Source organism: Physeter macrocephalus, chromosome 4, assembly GCF_002837175.3.
Source record: "Physeter macrocephalus isolate SW-GA chromosome 4, ASM283717v5, whole genome shotgun sequence".
Lineage (NCBI taxonomy): Eukaryota > Metazoa > Chordata > Mammalia > Artiodactyla > Physeteridae > Physeter > Physeter macrocephalus.
The window spans coordinates 96,895,983-96,917,104 of NC_041217.1; the positions used below are offsets into that span (position 1 = coordinate 96,895,983).

The window sequence follows — 21,122 nt, forward strand, 5'->3', positions numbered from 1 at the left end:
TTTATGATTTCTTTCCTTCTGCTAACTTTGGGGTTTTTTTATTCTTCTTTCTCTAATTGCTTTAGGTGTAAGGTTAGCTTCTTTATTTGAGATGTTTCTTGTTTCTTAAGGTAGGATTGTATTGCTATAAACTTCCCTCTTAGAACTGCTTTTGCTGCATCCCATAGGTTTTGGGTCATCATGTTTTCATTGTCATTTGTTTCTAGGTATTTTTTTTATTTCCTCTTTGATTTCTTCAGTGATCACTTGGTTATTAAGTAGTGTATTGTTCAGCCTCAATGTGTTTGTATTTTTTTACAGACTTTTTCCTGTAATTGATATCTACTCTCATAGCGTTGTGGTTGGAAAAGATACTTGATACGATTTCAATTGTCTTAAATTTACCAAGGCTTTATTTTTGACCCAAGATATGCTCTATCCTGGAGAATGTTCCATGAGCACTTGAGAGAAATATTCTGTTGTGTTTGGATGGAATGTCCTATAAATATCAATTAAGTCCATTTTGTTTAATGTATCATTTAAAGCTTGTGTTTCCTTATTTATTTTCATTTTGGATGATCTGTCCATTGGTAAAACTGGGGTGTTAAAGTCTCCTACTATGATTGTGCTACTGTCGATTTCCCCTTTTATGGCTGTTAGTATTTGCCTTATGTATTGAGGTGCTCCTATGTTGGGTGCATTAATATTTACAACTGTTATATCTTCTTCTTGGATTGATCCCTTGATCATTACGTAGTGTCCTTCTTTGTCTCTTGTAATAGTCTTTATTTTAAAGTCTATTTTGTCTGATATGAGAATTGCTACTCCAGCTTTCTTTTGATTTGCATTTGCATGCAATATCTTTTTCCATCCCCTCACTTTCAATCTGTATGTGCCCCTAGGTCTGAAGTGGGTCTCTTGTGGACAGTGTATATACATGTCTTGCTTTTGTATCCATTCAGCCGGTCGATGTCTTTTGGTTGGAGCATTTAATCCATTTACATTTAAGGTAGTTATCAATATGTATGTTCCTATTACCATTTTCTTAATTGTTTTGGGTTTGCTATTGTAGGTCTTTTCCTTCTCTCGTGTTTCCTGCCTACAGAAGTTCCTTTAGCATTTGTTGTAAAGCTGGTTTGGTGGTGTTGGTCTTTCCCTTCTCTCGTGTTTCCTGCCTACAGAAGTTCCTTTAGCATTTGTTGTAAAGCTGGTTTGGTGGTGTTGAACCCTCTTAACTTTTGCTTCTTTGTAAAGGTTTTAATTTCTCTGTCATATCTGAATGAGATCCTTGCTGGGTAGAGTGATCTTGGTTGTAGGTTTTTCCCCTTCATCACTTTAAATACATCCTGCCACTCCCTTCTGGCTTGCAGAGTTTCTGCTGAAAGATCAGCAGTTAACCTTATGGGGATTTCCTTCTGTGTTATTTGTTGTTTTTCCCTTGCTGCTTTTAATATGTTTTCTTTGTATTTGATTTTTGATAGTTTGATTAATATGTGTCTTGGCGCGCTTCTGCTTGGATATATCCTGTATGGGATTCTCTGTCCTTCCTGGACTTGATTAACTATTTCCTCACCATATTAGGGAAGTTTTTAACTATAATCTCTTCAAATATTTTCTCAGTCCCTTTCTTTTTCTCTTCTTCCTCTGAGACCCTTATAATTCGAATGTTGGTGTGTTTAATGTTGTCCCAGAGGTCTCTGAGACTGTCCTCAATTCTCTTCATTCTTTTTTCTTTATTCTGCTCTGCAGTAGTTATTTCCACTATTTTATCTTCCAGGTCACTTATCCGTTCTTCTGCCTCGGTTATTCTGCTATTGATCCCTTCTAGAGAATTTTAATTTCATTTATTGTGTTGTTCATACTTTTTGCTTGCTCTTTAGTTCTTCTAGGTCCTTGTTAAACATTTCTTGTATTTTCTCCATTCTATTTCCAAGAGTTTGGATCATCTTTACTATCATTATTCTGAATTCGTTTTCAGGTAAACTCTCTATTTCCTGTTCATTTGTTAGGTCTGGTGGGTTTTTGCCTTGCTCCTTTATCTGCTGTGTGTTTCTCTGTCTTCTCATTTTGCTTAACTTACTGTGTTTGGGGTCTCCTTTTTGCAGGCTGCAGGTTCATAGTTCCCGTTGTTTTTGGTGTTTGCCCCTAGTGGCTAAGTTTGGTTCAGTGGGTTGTGTAGGCGTCCTGGTGGAGTGGACTAGTGCCTGTGTTCTGGTGGATGAGGCTGGATCTTGTCTTTCTGGTGGGCAGGTCCACGTCTGGTGGTGTGTTTTGGGGTGTCTGTGGCCTTAGGATTTTAGGCAGCCTCTCTGCTAATGGGTGGGTTTGTGTTCCTGTCTTGCTAGTTGTTTGGCATAGGGTGTCCAGCACTGTAGCTTGCTGGTCGTTGAGTGGAGCTGGGTCTTGATGTTGAGATGGAGATCTCTGGAGATTTTCGCCGTTGATATTACGTGGAGCTGGGAGGTCTCTTGTGGACCAATGTCCTGAACTTGTCTCTCCTACTTCAGAGGCACAGCCCTGATGCCTGGCTGGAGCACCAAGAGCCTGTCATCCACATGGCTCAGAATAAAAGGGAGAAAAAAAAAGAAAGAAAGAAGAAGATAAAATGAAATAAAATAAAATAATTAAAATAAAAATTTAAAGATATTCTTTACAGTAATAAAAAAAAAGAATGAAAGAAAGAAGAGAGCAACCAAAGCAAAAAACAAATCTACCAATGATAACAGGCGCTAAAAACTATACTAAAACAAAGGAACAAGCAAAAAAACGTAGACAGAAATCTAGGACAAATGGTAAAAGCAAAGCTATACAGACAATATCACATACAGAAACATACACATACACACTCATAAAAAGAGAAAAATGGATAAATATATATATATTTGTTGCTCCCAAAGCCCACCTCCTCAATTTGGGATGATTCGTTGTCTATTCAGGTATTCCACAGATGCAGGGTACATCAAGTTAATTGTGGAGATTTAGTCCGCTGCTCCTGAGGCTGCTGGGAGAGATTTCCCTTTCTCTTCTCTGTTCACACAGCTCCTTGGGTTCAGCTTTGGATTTGGCCCTGCCTCTGCAGGTAGGTCGCCTGAGGGCATCTGTTCTTAGCTGAGACAGGACGGAGTTAAAGGAGCAGCTGATTCGGGGGCTCTGGCTCACTCAGGCCGGGGGGAGGGAGGGGTACAGAGTGTGGGGTGAGCCTGCAGTGGCAGAGGCCAGTGTGACATTACAACAGCCTGAGGTGCTGTGTGTTCTCCCGGGGAAGTTGTCCCTGGGTCATGGAACCCTGGCAGGGGCGGGCTGCACAGGCTCCCAGGAGGAGAGGTGTGGATAGTGACCTGTGCTTGCACACAGGCTTCTTGGTGGCTGCAGTAGCAGCCTTAGCATCTCATGCCCGTCTCTGGGGTCTGCACTGATAGCTGCGGCTCACGCCCATCTCTGGAGCTTGTTTAGGCGGTGCTCTTAATCCCCTCTCCTCATGCACCAGGAAACAAAGAGGCAAGAAAAAGTCTCTTGCCTCTTCGACAGCTCCAGACCTTTTCCCGGACTCCCTCTGGGCTAGCTGTGGTGCACTAGCCCCCTTCAGGCTGTGTTCACACAGCTGACCCCAGTCCTCTCCCTGGGATGTGATCTTCAAAGCCCGAGCCTCAGCTCCCAGCCCCTGCCCACCCCGGCGGGTGAGCAGACAAGCCTCTTGGGCTGGTGAGTGCTGGTCGGCACCGATCCTCTGTGCGGGAATCTCTCCGGTTTGCCCTCCGCACCCCTGTGGCTGCGCTCTGCTCCGTGGCTCCGAAGCTTCCCCCTCCGCCACCCGCAGTCTCCGCCCGCGAAGGGCCTCCCTAGTGTGTGGAAAATTTTCCTCCTTCACAGCTCCCTCCCACTGGTGCAGGTCCCATCCCTATTCTTTTGTCTCTGTTTTTTCTTTTTGCTTTTGCCCTACCCAGGTACGTGGGGAGTTTCTTGCCTTTTGGGAGGTCTGAGGTCTTCTGCCAGCGTTCAGTAGGTGTTCTGTAGGAGTTGTTCTGCATGTAGATGTATTTCTGATGTATTTGTGGGGAGGAAGGTGATCTGCACCTTTTACTCCTCCACCACCTTGAAGCTCCTCCTGCATTTATCCTTATAATCTTGGTGTCCATGAATGTAAAATTTTTTAAAAATATTTATTTATTTATTTATGTTTGGCTGCATTGGGTCTTCATTGCTGCACGCGGGCTTTCTCTAGTTGCAGCAAGCGGGGGCTACTCTTTGCTTCGCAGGCTTCTCATTGCCTTGGCTTCTCTTGTGGAGCATGGCCTCTAGGCACACAGGCTTCAGTACTCATGGCACACTGGCTCAGTAGTTGTGGCCCGCGTCTCTAGAGCACAGGCTTAGTAGTTGTGGCTCATGAGCTTAGCTGCTCCGCAGCATGTGGGATATTCCCGGACCAGGGCTCGAACCTGTGTCCCCTGTATTGGCAGGCAGATTCTTAACCACTGTACCAAAAGGGAAGTCCATAAATTTTTATAAAACTAAAACTTTCCCAGGGTAGCCACGTTTGAACCCCCTAATTTGATGGAGTACTCACACTCATAAAATTCTGTATTTTTTGGTCACAGTATTTATAACTGTAATTAATTAATTAAATATATAATTATTTGAGATCCATCACCCCCCTATACTGAAAACTCCATGAAGGTAGCGGGTATGTCTGTCTTGATTGCTGGTGTAGTCTCAACATACCAGTCTGGTGCTTGGGACATAAGTGGCACTCAACAGAAATTTATTGAATATATGAGTAAATGAATAAGTGATAGTAAGTGAATAACAAAGAAAATATTATGTTTGATAACACAATATACATCTATTAAATGTTTATAAATTTGTTCTGCAATGCATATTTTAGTATATATAGGTATAGTCTATATACTAGGATGGAGTAAAAGTAATCAGATATAGAATAAAGGGACTTAGTTTATAAAAGTTAAGCCAAAAGATAGTTTGCCATAATCATATACAGATGCACAAAAGTATAATGAAAATCTATATAGTAAAGAAGTAAAGCAAACTGTCTAGATTTAAATCTTAGCTCAGCTAATGACTGTGTTGTATAACCTTTGGCAAGGTTTGAGTTTCAGTGGGCTCATTCACAAAATGAGGGTAAATCATAAGATCCAGGATTGTTGTGAGCTTCAGATGAGTTAAAACACATAAAGTGGTTAGAATATTGCCTAGCACAAATTAGTCCCACAATAAAAGTTAGTTTAACACACTATAATATTATCACTATCACTATTACTACTACTACTACAAGAGCAGTATATTTAAAATATGATGTAATATGGATAACTCATAAGAACTGTATGTCTATGATTAGAATGAAATCCATAGGGTGGCTTATAAAGTGTCTTTCTGAAAGAAACAAATGAGGGGAAAATAATTCAGTTTCACAAAATCTTTGCTAGAAAGGGTAATGAAAATGGATGATTATAATTATAACAGTAGTACCAGGAGAAATCTGGCTCTATTCTTAGCAGTGTGTCTGTATTAACACACTAAATATTCACAAAGACCGTACGAGGTTAGTACTGTTATCTTATTTACAACTGAGGAAACTAAGCATAGAGAGGTTAATTAAATAGCAAGGAAGGGAGGGCGATCAAGATTCAACTCCATGCTGTCTTGCTCTACAGCCTCTTGATATGACTATGATACTATAAATTTCTTCACTCACTCACTCACCGAAAGGTTAAATTGCTAACTTGCTATATCCCAAGGATTGTGTTTAGAATTATGGATAACTTAAGATATAATTACCTTCCTTGAGAAGCTCACAGACTCATTGGGAATAAATACAAATAAACACAGTTAGTGACCTACACACAGGTAGGTGACAATTACTGAATACTTATTATATGTTAGGCACTTTGCTAAGTGTTTTACATTGATTAGTTATCCTAACTTAATTCTTACAGCAACTCTACAGAACCAGGTTCTATTATCATTTCAGTCTTATAAGTTAAAAAACAAAAAAAAACCCTGAGGCTTAGAAGGACAAAATATAGGCTTTTGATTTCTTTGCTACACTGACTGTGGTATCTTATATTCTTTAAGCAAACAGAAGAAAGAGGACTCAGCTTGTGGGGCAGAGGTGGTGGGCATCATTTTGAATTGTATCTTGAAAAACAAACAGTAACTCTTCTGTCTGAAAGCAGGAAGGGCACACCAGACAGAAGAAAAAGCATATGCAAAGTCATGAGAGCAAGAAATAGCCTAGAATATTCAGATAAAAGAGGTAGTTCTATGCAAGTGGAGAGCAGGGGTATTACAAGTCGGGAGTAAGAAGTGAGTCATATATGGTACGCTGGCCCCAGACTGAGAAGTTCTCTATATATCATACAAAGGAGTCTGCACTTTGTTCTGTAGGAAGTGAGGAGCCAGGGAAGGATTTTAAGAATCTGAGTAAAGAGATCAGATATATACATCTTTATGCAACATAATTAGCAGCAGTGTGGAGGCTGCACTGGAAGAAGTGATTATATGCACAGGGTCCAAAAGCTTTGCAGCTACAAAAGGGATGCACTACAAGAGATGTAGAGTGAGGCTTCATAAATAAAATATTATAACTTATAAATAGAATTCTTGAAGGCTGCTATTACACAAAGGACTTTAAAATAGATTATACTATTTGGTTTTTTTACTTTTTCAGAGTAAACTGTCTTTTTGCAGAGCCTTGTCCTAGGAGTCAGGAGACTCAGATTCTAGATCTGTCCTTGCATCATTAAACAACTAACAGTATCTCATATATAGATATAAGATAAAGTGGCCATTTGCTGTTATTTGGAAAACAAATGAAATTATTTTTTTGGAATCTTCAGAAGAAATGTGAACACAAAATATTGTGTCATGTTTTTAACTAGTTGTTTTCTTTATTAGCAAACTGAGGCTCTTCTTTTCCAAATATATTTCTTTATAATTTTTAAACTAAAGACCTAAAATTTTCCTATTTTAAGAAGCACAACTGCTAAAATACAAGTGACTGGTACTCAGGTTAATTTGAATTCATATAGAACAAGTGAAGGATAGATAAGATGCAATGTCTTACTCAAATGGCTGAAAAAGTAGAAGTCAATTCAGTTAAGATTCTCTAAGTTGAGTGTCAAAGTGAACAATTCAGTTAAGATTCTCTAAGTTGAGTGTCAAAGTGAACAAGAAGCAGTTCCAAAAGTTCAAAGAAGCAACTATATTCAAGAAAATGTTCATTAAATACTTACCTTAGTAATAATCCTATAAGTAATGAACGTTTCAATTGTAGTAACATGGCTTTCAGGTTCATCAACTGTAATGAAAAGATCTTTCAAATCTGGCTCATCTTCAAACTTGACTTGGTTTATCATTGATAAAGGGGATGTTGGCATCATAGGGCTGAAGGAATTCATGTCCATCAGTGAGGCATCCTAGGAATAAAACAATCAAAAATTAATATCTATAGGGAAAAAAAGTTAAAATCCTCTTTTTCTTAGGCACGACAAATACTAATCAAATATGTCAAGAACAAAAAGGATAACTGGACTCCTGCTTAAATAAGGTATGTGGAACATGTATTTTTATCTCTGCTTCATCTCAAAATCCCACTTTAAAAATGACAGTAAAGAAACAAAGATAAAACAAGACAAAAAGTCATAAAAAGGCATAAACCCTCAAGGTAAAAAGAAGAGACTAAGCAAACAAAGTTAACTACTTTTTTGGAAACTGGAAATCTCATGGTTGAGTGGTAACTGAAAAGCAGTGCAGAAAGAGCTAAAGTAGACGTAGGAGAGAATGGTAGACCAGGAAAAAGAAGGCACATTTATGACACAGGATCACAGCGACACTCAAGAATTAGAGGTGCCAGAAACCTGTGGACATAGAACGTTGGAAGAGTTAAACTAGAGGATTGGTTAAAAAGCTCATAAAACAAAAAAGGAGTTAGTACCTCAGATTCCCTCACCTACCCCATGCAATCAGGTGACTTTTCTTCCCCAATTTTGCAAAAAACCTGGAAATTTGCTTTCTGGAGTGTCTCTGAACTCAAGGGCACCAGGCAGGATGGAGGGAGAGAGAGGCCCTATGAAAATACAGATATCAAGGGAAAGTCCTACATACTAGATGAAAAGATATCCAGCCCTTTCCCATCATTTGGCCCCAAGAACGTGGGCAGCAGGATGTTGAATGCCTGCTCAGCTTGTCAGTACCTAGTGCAGGAACTACCGAACATCTCAACATATGGAAAGCCTCTGATGTGAAAGATTCACAAATAAACAAACAAAGAGAATACAGGAAGCAGACAGAACAGAGAATATAATGCTTTAAAAATAGGTGAAATCATTAGCAATAAGAATGATATCAAATTCATGAATAAAACAGGTGTTATTTTTCAAAAAAAATTCAAAGAACAACAGGAAAACCAGTAGAAAAGGAGGCTCATGAAAGTTGAAATATGATGGAAGGATAAAAACTCAACAGGAAGTTCAAAAGATTTAACTTGAGAACTAATCTGAACCAAAAGAACATGGGATGGAAAAGGAGAGAGAAGTATTTTTTAAGATTAAAGGATCCAGGTAGATAGTACCTGAATGAACAGAATTCCAGAAAATGAAGAAGGAAAATGTCCTCTGAATTGAAGTATTTCCAGGTTGACAGGGCCTAGCAGGCCTCCTCAAAATGAACAGGACAGTAGTGGGGTGGGTAGTACCCCTACAAGCATCTATCACCATGCCATTTCATAACAGTAGGGATTTTAAATTCCTAAAAGCTTCCAGAGAGACTATAAACAGGTAAAATACAATAGGAATGGCTTCAGATTTCTCAGTGGTAACACTGGAAACTAAATGATAATAAAATAGTATCTTCAAAATTTTTAGAGGAAAATATTTCCTACCTAGAATTATACATAGCCAAACTGTCATTCAAGTATACAGGTAGAATGAAGCCATTTCAGATAGGAAAGATTTCAAAAACTGACTTTCCATGTACCCATTCTTACACATTCTTTGGAAGACTCTTCACTTTTCCAAAATAAGGGCATATACCAAGGAAGAAGAAATATGATCTGAAAGTAAGAGATTCAACATAGAAGAGAACTAAAGGAAATTCCTTGGATGACAGTGAAAGAATGTTCCAAGTTGACAGCTTTGCAACAGACTTAGAGAACAACCTATACAGACTAGAGCAGAAAGATTCTGGTGGGGCAAGGAGATGAAGAGGGAAAGAATAAAGGAAGAGAGGGAGGAAGGAAAGAGAAAGAGCAAAGGAAAAAGGGAAAGAGAATGAGGGAAGGAGGGAGGGAGGGAGAAAGGAAGGAAGGGAGGAGGGAAGTGGGGAGGGAGGGAGGCTGACAGAATACCTGATACATTTAAGCATAATGAAAGGAAGCATGCCATGTTAGATTTTGTAGATGAATTGGTGCAAAAAAGCCAAGAGGCAGAGAAAACAAGAGAGGGAGAAAGGGAGGGCCTAAAATAAAGGAATGAATGAATGATGAACTCTAAAGGAAACAAAAGGTACAAGAATGAAAAATGTAATCATAGTTCATTACATGGCTTCACTGTGCATAAAAATAAATTGTTCTTAATACTGAATTTAACTAAAAATGGTGATATAGTTATATTAAGATAATGGGGGGAAAACATATGTATATGTTTGAGAGGAGGAGACATTGCCTATAAAACAGTTTCAAAAATGCCAATACCATGATGGAAAAGGAAGATGAGGAACTGTTTCAGACTGACGAAGACCAAAGAGACACAAGAGCCAAAGCAACATACGATCTTGGATTGGATTCTGTTCCAAAGGAGAAGAACCTTTGTTTTTGCTCTCTAAATGATATTATTGGGACAAATGAAAATTTTGAAAGGGTCTGTGGATTAGAATATAGTATTATGTCAGTGTTAATTTCCTGATTTGCATACTTATACTGTGATTACATAGGAGAGTGTCCTTGTTTTCAAAAATATACACAGATTTCATTAGGAGTAATAAAACGTCTCTAATTTACTCAACTTTCACACACATAGAGAAAACAAATGTTGTGAAATGGTAATAACTGGGAAATCTAGATTCTTTGTGGTATTCTTGCAACTCTTCTCCAAGTTTGCAATTATTTCAAAATAAAAAGTATATTTATAGTTTTCAAAAGTCAAATCATCTGACAAGGCTTAAAATAAAACGAAACAAATTAAAAATAAAAAAGCAGCATCACGTGCTCCACTATAGCTATTGCCAGTTCACGCTCCCCAGAAGCAAATTCAGAACTCTATTAGCTATTTTTGTTCCTTGTTACCCTCCTTATTTCAAAATAACATATTTTTTCTTTTTTTTTTAATTATTCAATTTTCATATTATCAGTAGATTTCCTACTAAGGAAGATGAAGAGTATTTATTTAAGTCAATTAATTATATGAGTATAGACTCAGAGTCCTATTTTACTCAATGTGTTATAATCCATTAATATAAATTTATTTTGATGTTCTAAGTGTCCAAAATTTGCCTAGTAGGCGCTCCTTAAAGCTGGCATCTGTGTGTTTTTGATATGTCTTCATTATTCCTTGAGCACTTTATTTTCTGGCATAGCAAAATGTTTCAGATTTACATTATATTTTCCCTGCCCCAGTCATGGAATCAGACATTTCTCCAAGGAGCTCTGGTTTCTTTTAGAGGAGACTGGTATTTAGAAAACAAGATATAAATGCTAGGAAATATATGTATATTAGGCATGATTTAGACAAGGAATAGAGGACAAATTACAGTTGAGTTGATCAGACACACAAAAACATGGAGACAATAAATGTCTTGCAACAAAAGTTTAGTGAAACAAATTATGGTATATACCTACAATAGGATACAATAAAGTCTATCCATATACTAGAATACAATAAAGTGATTAATATATTAGAAGAATATACAGTAACTTGGAAAAAGATTTACAGTATGGTATTAAGAGAAAATATTAGCTTATAAAATTTGTATTCAACTAGATTCTAATGCATGTACATGTATTTATGTGTGTGTATGACAGAGAGAGGACAGAGGGTAGGAGAGAAAAAGTGAGAAATAGCGCACTCAAGATATGCGTGCACTCATGAACTTAGAAGCTATACCAAAAAGTTAACAGAAGTTATTCCAGGTGTTGGGATTGCTGTTGAGTTTAATATTTTCCTATCTGAGTTGCTGTATTTCCAAATATTCTAAAATAAACGTGTATCATTTTGAAAAAAGATTTTTAATTGTTTAGAGTCAACACTGTATCTAACGTGTTCAGAAACAGTAAGAACTGCTGTAAAAAAAAAGACAGTAAAAACTACTGAAAAAACTACTGTAAAAAAAAAACAACAGTAAGTTAAAAGAGCTGTCTACGGCCATTTTGGCAGAAGACCTTGGATTACATATTTGATTATTTGTTTTTTTTTCTTAATTCAAAGTTGTATAGTTAAATAGGAAATTTAAAAATATGTCTGGAATCACATGAAAATGGGATTGTCAAAATAAATTATGGGATGCTAACACAATGGAATACTAAGCAGCCATTAAAAACAGAATTTAGAGGTTTCAAATAAATGTGCAATCAGCATGTACAAAAATCTCTCTCAATTATCATTTCATATAAACAGTAGTTTTTTAAGTTGATGGGCAAATGTGCTTTAAATTTCACTGACAGTGCATACAACCATGTGCTTTGGCGTTCTTTGTAGTCACCCTCTTAACTCACCACAACCCACTTCTTTTACCTACTACATAATTTAGCATTCTATTTCTTCTGCTTAAAATGCATCCTTTTGTAGAGTGGAAAAGATCTGCCTGAATTTATAAAGGCTCACAATTCCAATGAGTGTAGTGTGGTGTCATAAAAATATGCTTCAATATCTAGCAAAGGAAGAAAATTACAGGCTGAAATTTAGCAACATCCAAGATTTCAGTAGAAGAATGTAAATTACTATGAATCACTCAAAAACATTCTTAAAACCTCAATAAAAGTGACTATCCAAAGAGTTTTATATTTGCTTCAAAAAAAGGACAGAAAATATACTGACAATACTTAAAAGATTTACATTTGGACACGAATAAGTAAAGAAAATAAGTGTTTGAGAAGATCCAAAGAAGTAACTGACCAAAAAGAACTTCATTTAACTTTTTGTGGTTGATGCTTTTCAGGAGAAATGGATCGTTCAAATTTGTTCTTTCCAAAGTTCTTACCTCCACAATAACGCATGCCTCTTTCTCCTGCTAGTTCTGTCTTTCTCCCCGTCCTCAACCTCATTTATACATTTGTTCATTCTTAGCATTTGGATATACATCCATTATCCTATGATATTTCACACAATGAAAATACATCTTTTCATTTTTTTTCTTCAAGAGATTAAAGCAGAAGGGAAATTATTTGCATGGTAAATCACTTCTTAAATAACACTGAATACCTTTCTTACAGCTAGCATAGTGAAAACACACACTCACACAGGCACACACCAAAAAATCTTGGGATGGTTTCAGGCTGAGATTTGAATATGTATAATAGAGAAGTAAGCCAAATTGCTGCAGGAAGTCATTGTGTTTTATCCTTACTCCAAACCAACACATTCACTGTAAGAGAAACCATTTAAGTGACTTTCCTGAAATGAATGGACATTAGCACTGTGCTAGCATAATACTGAAATTTATTGACAAAGTCACTTACAAATTAAGGGTAGGTTTTCTTTGTTCTTATTTTTGGTTTACTATAAGCATTTGTTGTGGGTTGAACCATGTCCTCCCAAAATTCATATGTTGAGGTCCCAACCCCAGTACCTCAGAATGCGACCTTATTTGGTGACAGGGTCTTCACAGAGGTAATCAAGTTAAAATGAGGTCACTGGAGTGGGTCCTGATGCAATATGACTGATATCTGTATAAAAAAGGGGAAATTTGGACATAAGACATTCATAGAGGGAAAACATGAGACATAGGGAGAAGACAGCCATCTACAAGCCACGTGGAGAGACTGGGAACAGATCCTTCCCTCACTGCCCTCAGAAGGAACCAATCCTGCTGACACCTTAATTTCAGATTCTAGCTTCCAGAACTGTGAGAAATAAATTTCCGGTTGTTTGAGACACCTAGTCTGTGGTACTTCGTTACGGTAGCCCTAGCAAATGAACAGCATTTCTGTATATAGAGTGGTACACAATAAATATTTAAGGAAGGAAACAAGGATAGAAAGAAAGGAAGGAATTATAATTAAAACATTTCATCCTTGCTCCATTAATTTTTTTTACAGGTTAACAATCATCTTCAGTAATTTCTGAGAAATGATTTTTGCCTCCCACTTTTAATGCTATTAGATGGTTCCAAAGTTCTACTATTGAAATAAATAAAATACAGAGCTCAAATTTAAAACAAACAATGACTTGCCAATATTTGAGTGCTCAGGAGATAAACTCCAAAAGAAACAGGTTAAAAGGTGAGATATGGCCTCTCTAAGAGGTGTCCTTCCTTAATATCCTTCACTAAGATGCTACTCGGGAACATCTCATAAATGTAACATGAATTACTCTGATAATACTAAATTACAACCACCATCTGTGCACAAACAGCTATTTTCTTTTTACAAGTAGAAGAAAAAAAATCAATGTGAGAAGTGTCATAAATCAGAATACTGGCATGAAAAGGCCATGCAAATAAAATTGCTGATGTACAAGAAACACGTACACCAAGAGACATCTGGTAAAAAGCAACTTGAAGTGGAAGGAGTTTGAGAAACCATGTTGTTATGAGGGACACTTATCTTGATGGGCCTAAATTTAGACTTACCAGCTGTGTTTTGGTTTACAACTCCTTCCAATCTGCCTGCTTATAATAATAATAAAAAATTAGAAAGGCCTTCTGTGGAACACTGTTGAAAATGTGATTGGGGGAAAAGCCAGCCTATGTTGTGTTCTATAAAGGGGCATACAACACTCAATAATCTTGTTTGACATAATTTCCAGTGCTATGTAGTATATATACCCTTGTATGCATATATCGTAATCTATTTATTCATTTTTCTGTTTCTATTTTCTAACAGTGTTGCTTTGAATATACTTGGAATTTTTCAGGTTTTGTGCACTATGAAGTTATATACTGACCACAGAAATGTTTCACATAATTTTATTTGACATAATTTTCCACTCTGGCAAAAAAAAAAACAACAACCTGGTATATTAAAAGTCTCTGTAGTTAGGCAGAACTAAACTTAATTCAAGTTTACATATATATAAAGCTGTGTGAACCTGGTCAAGTCACGTTACTTTTCTGAGATTCAGTAACATCAGAGAGGTCATATCTCACTTTGGATCACAGAGGATAAAAAGAGATGAATAAATGTGGGGTATACATTGTCTCCTTGAAACCTTCATGTGAATTATAGAAACCTTACCACGACCCTATAGAGTATGTTCTATTTCTTTCCCTTTTTTAAACCAGCTAGCAATACTATTGAGTAGGTACTCTTTTACCTCTTGTTTTCAAATGAGGAAATAGGTTAAATCACTTGTTCAAACTCTTAAGTGCTATTAAGTAGAGGAACCAGCATTTGACCACCACCTAACTGCCAGTAAGTCAAACATACTGGGAGTTGTCACTGAATTCAATTTTCAGTTTCCCACAAAATTAAATAGAAATCTAAAGCAAGAATAAATCAACTTCTATGGTTAAAATATAGTCATGTAGTGGACAAAACCTAAGGAAGTACAAAAACATTCAAGGCAGCCCATAAGAATGGATAGATAGGGCTTCCCTGGTGGCGCAGTGGTTGAGAGTCCGCCTGCTGATGCAGGGAACACAGGTTCGTGCCCCGGTCCGGGAAGATCCCACATGCCACGGAGCGGCTGGGCCCGTGAGCCATGGCCACTGAGTCGGCGCGTCCGGAGCCTGGGCTCCGCAACGGGAGAGGCCACAACAGTGAGAGGCCCGTGTACCGCAAAAAAAAAAAAAAAAAAAAAAAAAAAAGAATGGATAGATAAACTGTGGTGTATGCATACAAGGCTTTATATATATAAATCACAGCAATGAAAATCAATTACAACTTCATGTAAGGCCATTGATAAATATCACAAACTAAATATTAGAAGAAAAAAGATCAAATCAGAGAAGAATTCATACAGGACAACATCATTTTTTAAAGTCCTAAAACATACAAGGTCCAAATTCACATAAATCCTTAACAAGTAGTGCTTCAAGATACATATACAGATCTCCCTTGACTTACAATGGGTTTACATCCCAATAAACCCATTGTAAATTGAAAATATCGTAAATCAAAAATTTATTTAATACACCTAACCATAGCTTAGTCTAGACTATCTTAAATGTGATCAGAACACTTACATCAGCCTACAGTTGGACAAAATTATCTAACACAAAGCCAATTTTACAATATAGTGTTGAATATCTCATGTACTTTATTGAATGTTGTCTGAAAGTGAGAAACAAATGGTTGTATGGGTACAGAACGGCGTCAAGCGTATCGGTTGCTTCCCCTCGTGATCCTGTGGCTGACTGGGAGCTGTGGCTCACTGCTGCTGCCCAGCACCAGGAAAGCTTATCTACCACTGCTCGAGAACAGATCAAAATTCACAATTCAAAGTATGGTTTCTACTGAATGTGTATCGCTTTTGCACCATAAAGTCTAAATATCATAAGTCAAACCATTTTAAGTTCAGGACCATCACTTTTATGAAAACCAAATGAATGATAAAAACAAAATTCAAATTATTATTTTCTTTTAAGCAGGAGAGAGAGAGAGAGAATCTTGGAGAGGGCCACACAGGGAATGCAGGCATACCTCATTTTATCATGCTTCACTTTACTGCACTTCACAGATACCATGTTTTTTACAAGGTCTGTGGCAACTTGGCATTGAACAAGTCTATAGGTGCCATTTTTCCAACAGCATTTGCTCACTTCATGTCTCTGTGTCACATTTTGGTAATTTTTGCAATACGACTTCAAACTTTTTCATTATTACTATATTAGTTATGGTAATCTGTGATCAGTGATCTTTGATGTTACACTGTGATTGTTTTGGGACATCACGAACCACGCCCATATAAGATGGTGAACTTGATAAATGTTTGTGTTCTCACTGCTCCACCCACTGGTTGTTCCCCCATCTCTCTCCCTCTTCTTGAGCCTTGCTATTGCCTGAGATACAACAATACTGAAATTAGGCCAAGTAAACCCCTACCATGGCCACTAAGTGTTCAAGTGAAAGGAAGAATCTCAAGACTCTCACTTTAAATCAAAAGCTAGGAATGATTAAGCTTAATGAGGAAGGCATGCTAAAAGTCAAGATAGGCTGAAAGCTAGGTCTTTTGTGCCAAACGGTTAGCCAAGCTGTGAATGCAAACGAAAAGCTCTTGAAGGAAACTTAAAGTGCTACTCCAGTGAACACACAAATGATAAGAATGTGAAACAGCCTTATTGCTGATAAGGAGAAAGTGTTAGTGATCTGGATAGAAAATCAAACCAGTCACAACATTCCCTTAAGCCAAAAACTAATGCAGAGCAAGGCTCTAACTCTCTTCAATTCTGTGAAGTCTGACAGAGGTGAGGAAGCTGCAGAAGAAAAGTCTGAAGTTAGCAGAGGCTGGTTTATGAGATTTAAGGAAAAAAGCCTTTTTTTATAACATAAAAGTACAAGGTGAAGCAGCAACTGCTAATGTAGAAGCTGCAGCAAACTATCCAGAAGCTCCAGCTAAGATCATTAATGAAGGTTGCTACACTAAACAACAGATTTCCAATGAAGAGGAAATAGCCTTATATTGGAAGAAGATGCCATCTAAGACTTTCATAGCTAGAGAGGAGAAGTCAATATCTGGCTTCAAAGCTCTTCTTAGTGGCTAATGCTGCTGGTGACTTTGAGGTCAATGCTCATTTACTATTCTGAAAATCTTAGGGCCCTTAAGAATTATGCTAAATTGACTCTGCCTGTGCTCTATAAATGGAACCACAAAGCCTGGATGACAGCACATCTGTTTACAACATGGTTTACCGAATATTTTAAGCCCACTGTTGAGACCTACTGTTCAGAAAAAAAGAAATTCAAAATACTACTGCTCTTTGACAATGCACCTGGTCACCCAAGAGCTGTGATGGAGATATACAGTGAGATTGATGTTTTCATGCTTACTAATACAACATCCATTCTGCAGCCCATGGATTAAGGACTTTCAAGACTTTCAAGACTTATTATTGAAGAAATACATTTCACAAGGCTATGGCTGCCATGGACAGTGATTTCTATGATGGATCCGGGTAAAGGAAATTGAAAATCTTCTGGAAGGATTTCACCAGTCTAGATGTCACTAAGAACATTTGTGATTCATGGGAAGAGGTGAAATATCAACATTCACAGGAATTTGGAAGAAGCTGATTCCAACCCTCATGGATGACTTTGAGGGGTTCAAGACTTCAGTGGAGGAAGTAAATGCAAATGTGGTGGAAATAGCAAGAAAATTGGAATTAGGAGTGTGAAGATGAAGTGAATTGTTGCAATCTCATGATAAAACTTGAATGGATGAGAAGCAAAGAAGTGGTTTCCTGAGATGGAATCTACTCCTGGTGAAAATGCTGTGAAGATTGTTGAAATGACAACAAAGGATTTAGAATATTACATAAACTGATACACTTAGTTGATGAACCAGAGGGAGGGTTTGAGGACTCACTCCAACTTTGAAAGAAGTTCTACTGTGGGTAAAATGCTATCAAACAGCATTACACGTTACAGAGAAATCATCTGTGAAAAGAAGAGTCAACTGATGCAGAAAACCTCATTTTGTTGCCTTATTTTAAGAAACTGCCACAGCCGCTCCAACCTTCAGCAACCAACTCCCTGATCAGTTAGCAGCCACCAACATTTCTAAGTGCCAAGGATACACCTTAGCACCACACACTTGCATTATTTCATGTAATCCTCTCAATAATCTGATGAAAGAAAGCTCAATTATCATCACCTGAATTTTATAGATAAATAAGCTTGTACCATAGGGATAATAATAATTCTTCCCAAATCACTTATTTCTTAATTGGAAGAGCCAATTGCAGCCACCACTACCATCACCACCACCCATGCACACACACAAAAAGCACCTAGTATAGCACCTTTATTTCATTTAACAAAAGTTCATTGAATGTCAACTATATATCAAGCACTAGGCTGGGATACAACAGTGGCCAAGACTGGCTGGCACGGTGCCTTCTCTCATGAAGCTTACACGATAGTTAGGGGGGAGGGTAACAGATGATAAACAAATAAAAATATAGAAAAACAAGATAAGTCCATATATAAATAAGTGTTGATAAACACGGGAGTAAATTCCAGATAAAGTGGAATGAATTGCTGGAGTAAGTGGTTAAGGCAGGAAGTGAGAGGAATGCTTTTGAGAGAGCTGTCAGGGAAGGTGTCTTTAGGAGGTGATGCGAGAAGGAGCCAGCCATGAAACACACTGATGGAAGAGCATTCCAGTCAAGGGAACCAAAAATGCCTAAGGCAGGAAAGGACTTAGGATGTTGGAAGACCAGAAAGGAGGCAAATGGGTAGAACACAGGCTTTGATGAAGATATAACCAATGAAACTCATTTTGACGTTTACTGTGGCAGAATTTTAAGTATTCATATTTTTATCTTACAGGTCTTGAAAAAAGGGAAGGGAGAACTCCTCAATAAATGAACATTGCACCTGAAATCCAAAGTAAGATATCTGTTGCACAGCTAGAGATTTTTAAGGATCTGTATGATCCTACTCAGACTATTCATGAGCATTAACCAATAAGAGGTTATTAAGCATGACTAATGCCTTTCCATTTACCTCAATTATGCTTGGGTAATTTCTTACCTAGTGGAAATTTTTCTTTTTTGTATTTAACACTCTATGGAAAAAAATTAGTTTTCCTTATTCAGAAAGGTTCAACATGCCACTTGCATATGATTTTGCCACAAAACCACTGTGGGAGCCGGTATGATTGTTCCCAATAACCCCTTGTCTTTCTATGAAAGGAATACACCTCCTGGTCAGTTACCAGGTAACTTTCAGTGCCTCCTTATGGAAGGAAAATAAGTTTCCCACCCCAGTTAATTTGACCAGTGACTTGCTTTGGATGGTGTCATGTGTCTGGGCAGAAGATTTGGAAGCCGTTGCCTGTTTCCACCAGTGCTCATATTCTTTTCCCTCTGCTACAGGAATGACATGTCCCAATTAGCATCACTCCTTTAATCTTGATCCCAAAATAAAGAAAACACAAGAAGCAGACTCAAAGCCTGGACCAGACTCTCAGTTCAGTCACAGTTGACAGGTACATACCTGAGAAAGAAGTCTTTATTGCAGGTAAGCCACTAAGATCTTGAGGCTGTTTGTACTACTGCATTTTCTAGTGAAACCTAACAAAAAAATACCATTCAACTTTCAACCAGATTAAATACATATAAATATATATGTACATATGTATTATGTATGTATGCACACAGATACACACACTTAACCTTCTCAGAGTTAATACAAAAGAACAAAATAGGAATTTTTTTCCCCCAGTTCTGAAAACTCACATACCAAGAGTTTGCCTTTTGTTTTTGGTCACACATAATAAGGTTTCCATTTTAACTGTAAACAGAATTTCTATTCCTAACGTTTCATTGTAAATGAGTAATCTCTGTTTTTCATTTTAAAATGAAATTTTTATTTCTTTTATCAAAAATTTTTAAACAATGATTAAAAAAAATAAAATATTATGCTAAATGAAAGAAGCTAGACACACAAAAAGTGCAATTCCATTTATATGAAGTGTCCTAAAAAGGCAAATTTATAAAGACAGAAAATGGTAGATTAGTAGTTGTCTAAGGCTGGGAGTAAAAATGGATATTAACTGGAAATGGCATGATGGATTTGAGGTGGAAGATGAAAATGTTCTAAAAGTGGTTAACAGTGATGGTTGTACAACTCAGTAAAAACAGTGATGGTTGTACAACTCAGTAAATTTACTTACAAAAAATCATCTACCCAAAATGGGTGAATTTTGTGGTATATAATTACACCTCAATAAAGTTAGTTAAAAACAATTAAAAAGGGGTATGTTATACTAAAGCATTTCTCAAGGTCAAAAAAAATTATTTCAGTTTCAATTTTAGAAACTACTGATTTAACCTTCTGTTTTATCACAGATGTGTTTTACTGATTTTTATATCAGTATTTGCTAATAATTTTGATTGTCTAAATATATCCTTTTTTATTAATACTATAAGTAGCACTGCATTATCCAGTGTGACTGAATATATGAAGTGTCAGAGTTATTCAAATATTCTGTTTAAAATAGACAAAACTTTCAAGCACATAACTCTCCATTTGTTTACTGAGACAACTTTAAAGTATATTCTTTTTTTTTTTTTTTTTTTTTTTTGCCGTACGCGGGCCTCTCACTGCTGCGGCCTCTCCCGCTGCGGAGCACAGGCTCCGGACGCGCAGGCCCAGCGGCCGTGGGTCACGGGCCCAGGCGCTCCGCGGCACGCGGGATCCTCCCGAACCGGGGCACAAACCCGCGCCCCCCGCACTGGCAGGCGGACTCCCAACCACTGCGCCACCAGGGAAGCCCTAAAGTATATTCTTAAAGTGACTAAAAATGTTTATTTTAACTTTTAGTCTAATATCCTCTTTGAAAAGTGTGGGATACAATTTAAAAATACATGAATAAAATAAAGTTGAACACTACAACTGCATAACTGTTGAATCTGTGTTTCCTTTCGATCACACTAGCTACTTGCAAAACTAGCAGGCTCTCAGTTATAATAGAGCATCCCATCAGAACCCCCCAAAATGCAAAAATAAAACTCCACCTTCAAAATCCAATAGAATATAGTTTATTAAGTTCAAATCTGAAGTCTTTTAACATTGTTTTCCCAAAATACTTGTAATAATTTTCCCCATTGCCACTGATCAATAAATAAATAAAATACCGCTATCTGCACAAAAGAACTCTATAGGTCTTCTTCCTATAGGTTCTCATGGATTTTTTCTTCTTTTGGCTATACAACATCCAATCTTGTTTCCAACCATAACACTGGATATAGTTTCTGCTAGTGCCTGTCCCTTTCTGCATCTGCATTTCCAGCCTTCAAATCTACTTTGTGAG

At 37.3% G+C, this 21,122-nt stretch overlaps 1 protein-coding gene across 3 annotated transcripts in view; it reads right to left on the reverse strand.

The window, feature by feature from the left end:
- The window catches only part of SNX7 (sorting nexin 7), a 99,914-nt gene that overhangs the window by 67,537 nt on the left and 11,255 nt on the right, over positions 1 to 21,122 (reverse strand). For 2 of the 3 annotated variants that reach the window (XM_007117504.2, XM_007117505.3), the window contains exon 2: positions 7,230 to 7,412. In XM_007117504.2, the coding sequence (XP_007117566.1) occupies positions 7,230 to 7,412 (183 nt within the window). Of the gene's footprint in view, positions 1 to 7,229; positions 7,413 to 12,774; positions 12,872 to 21,122 lie in introns of all 3 variants that reach the window. The other variant, XM_007117506.3, reaches the window with a different exon arrangement.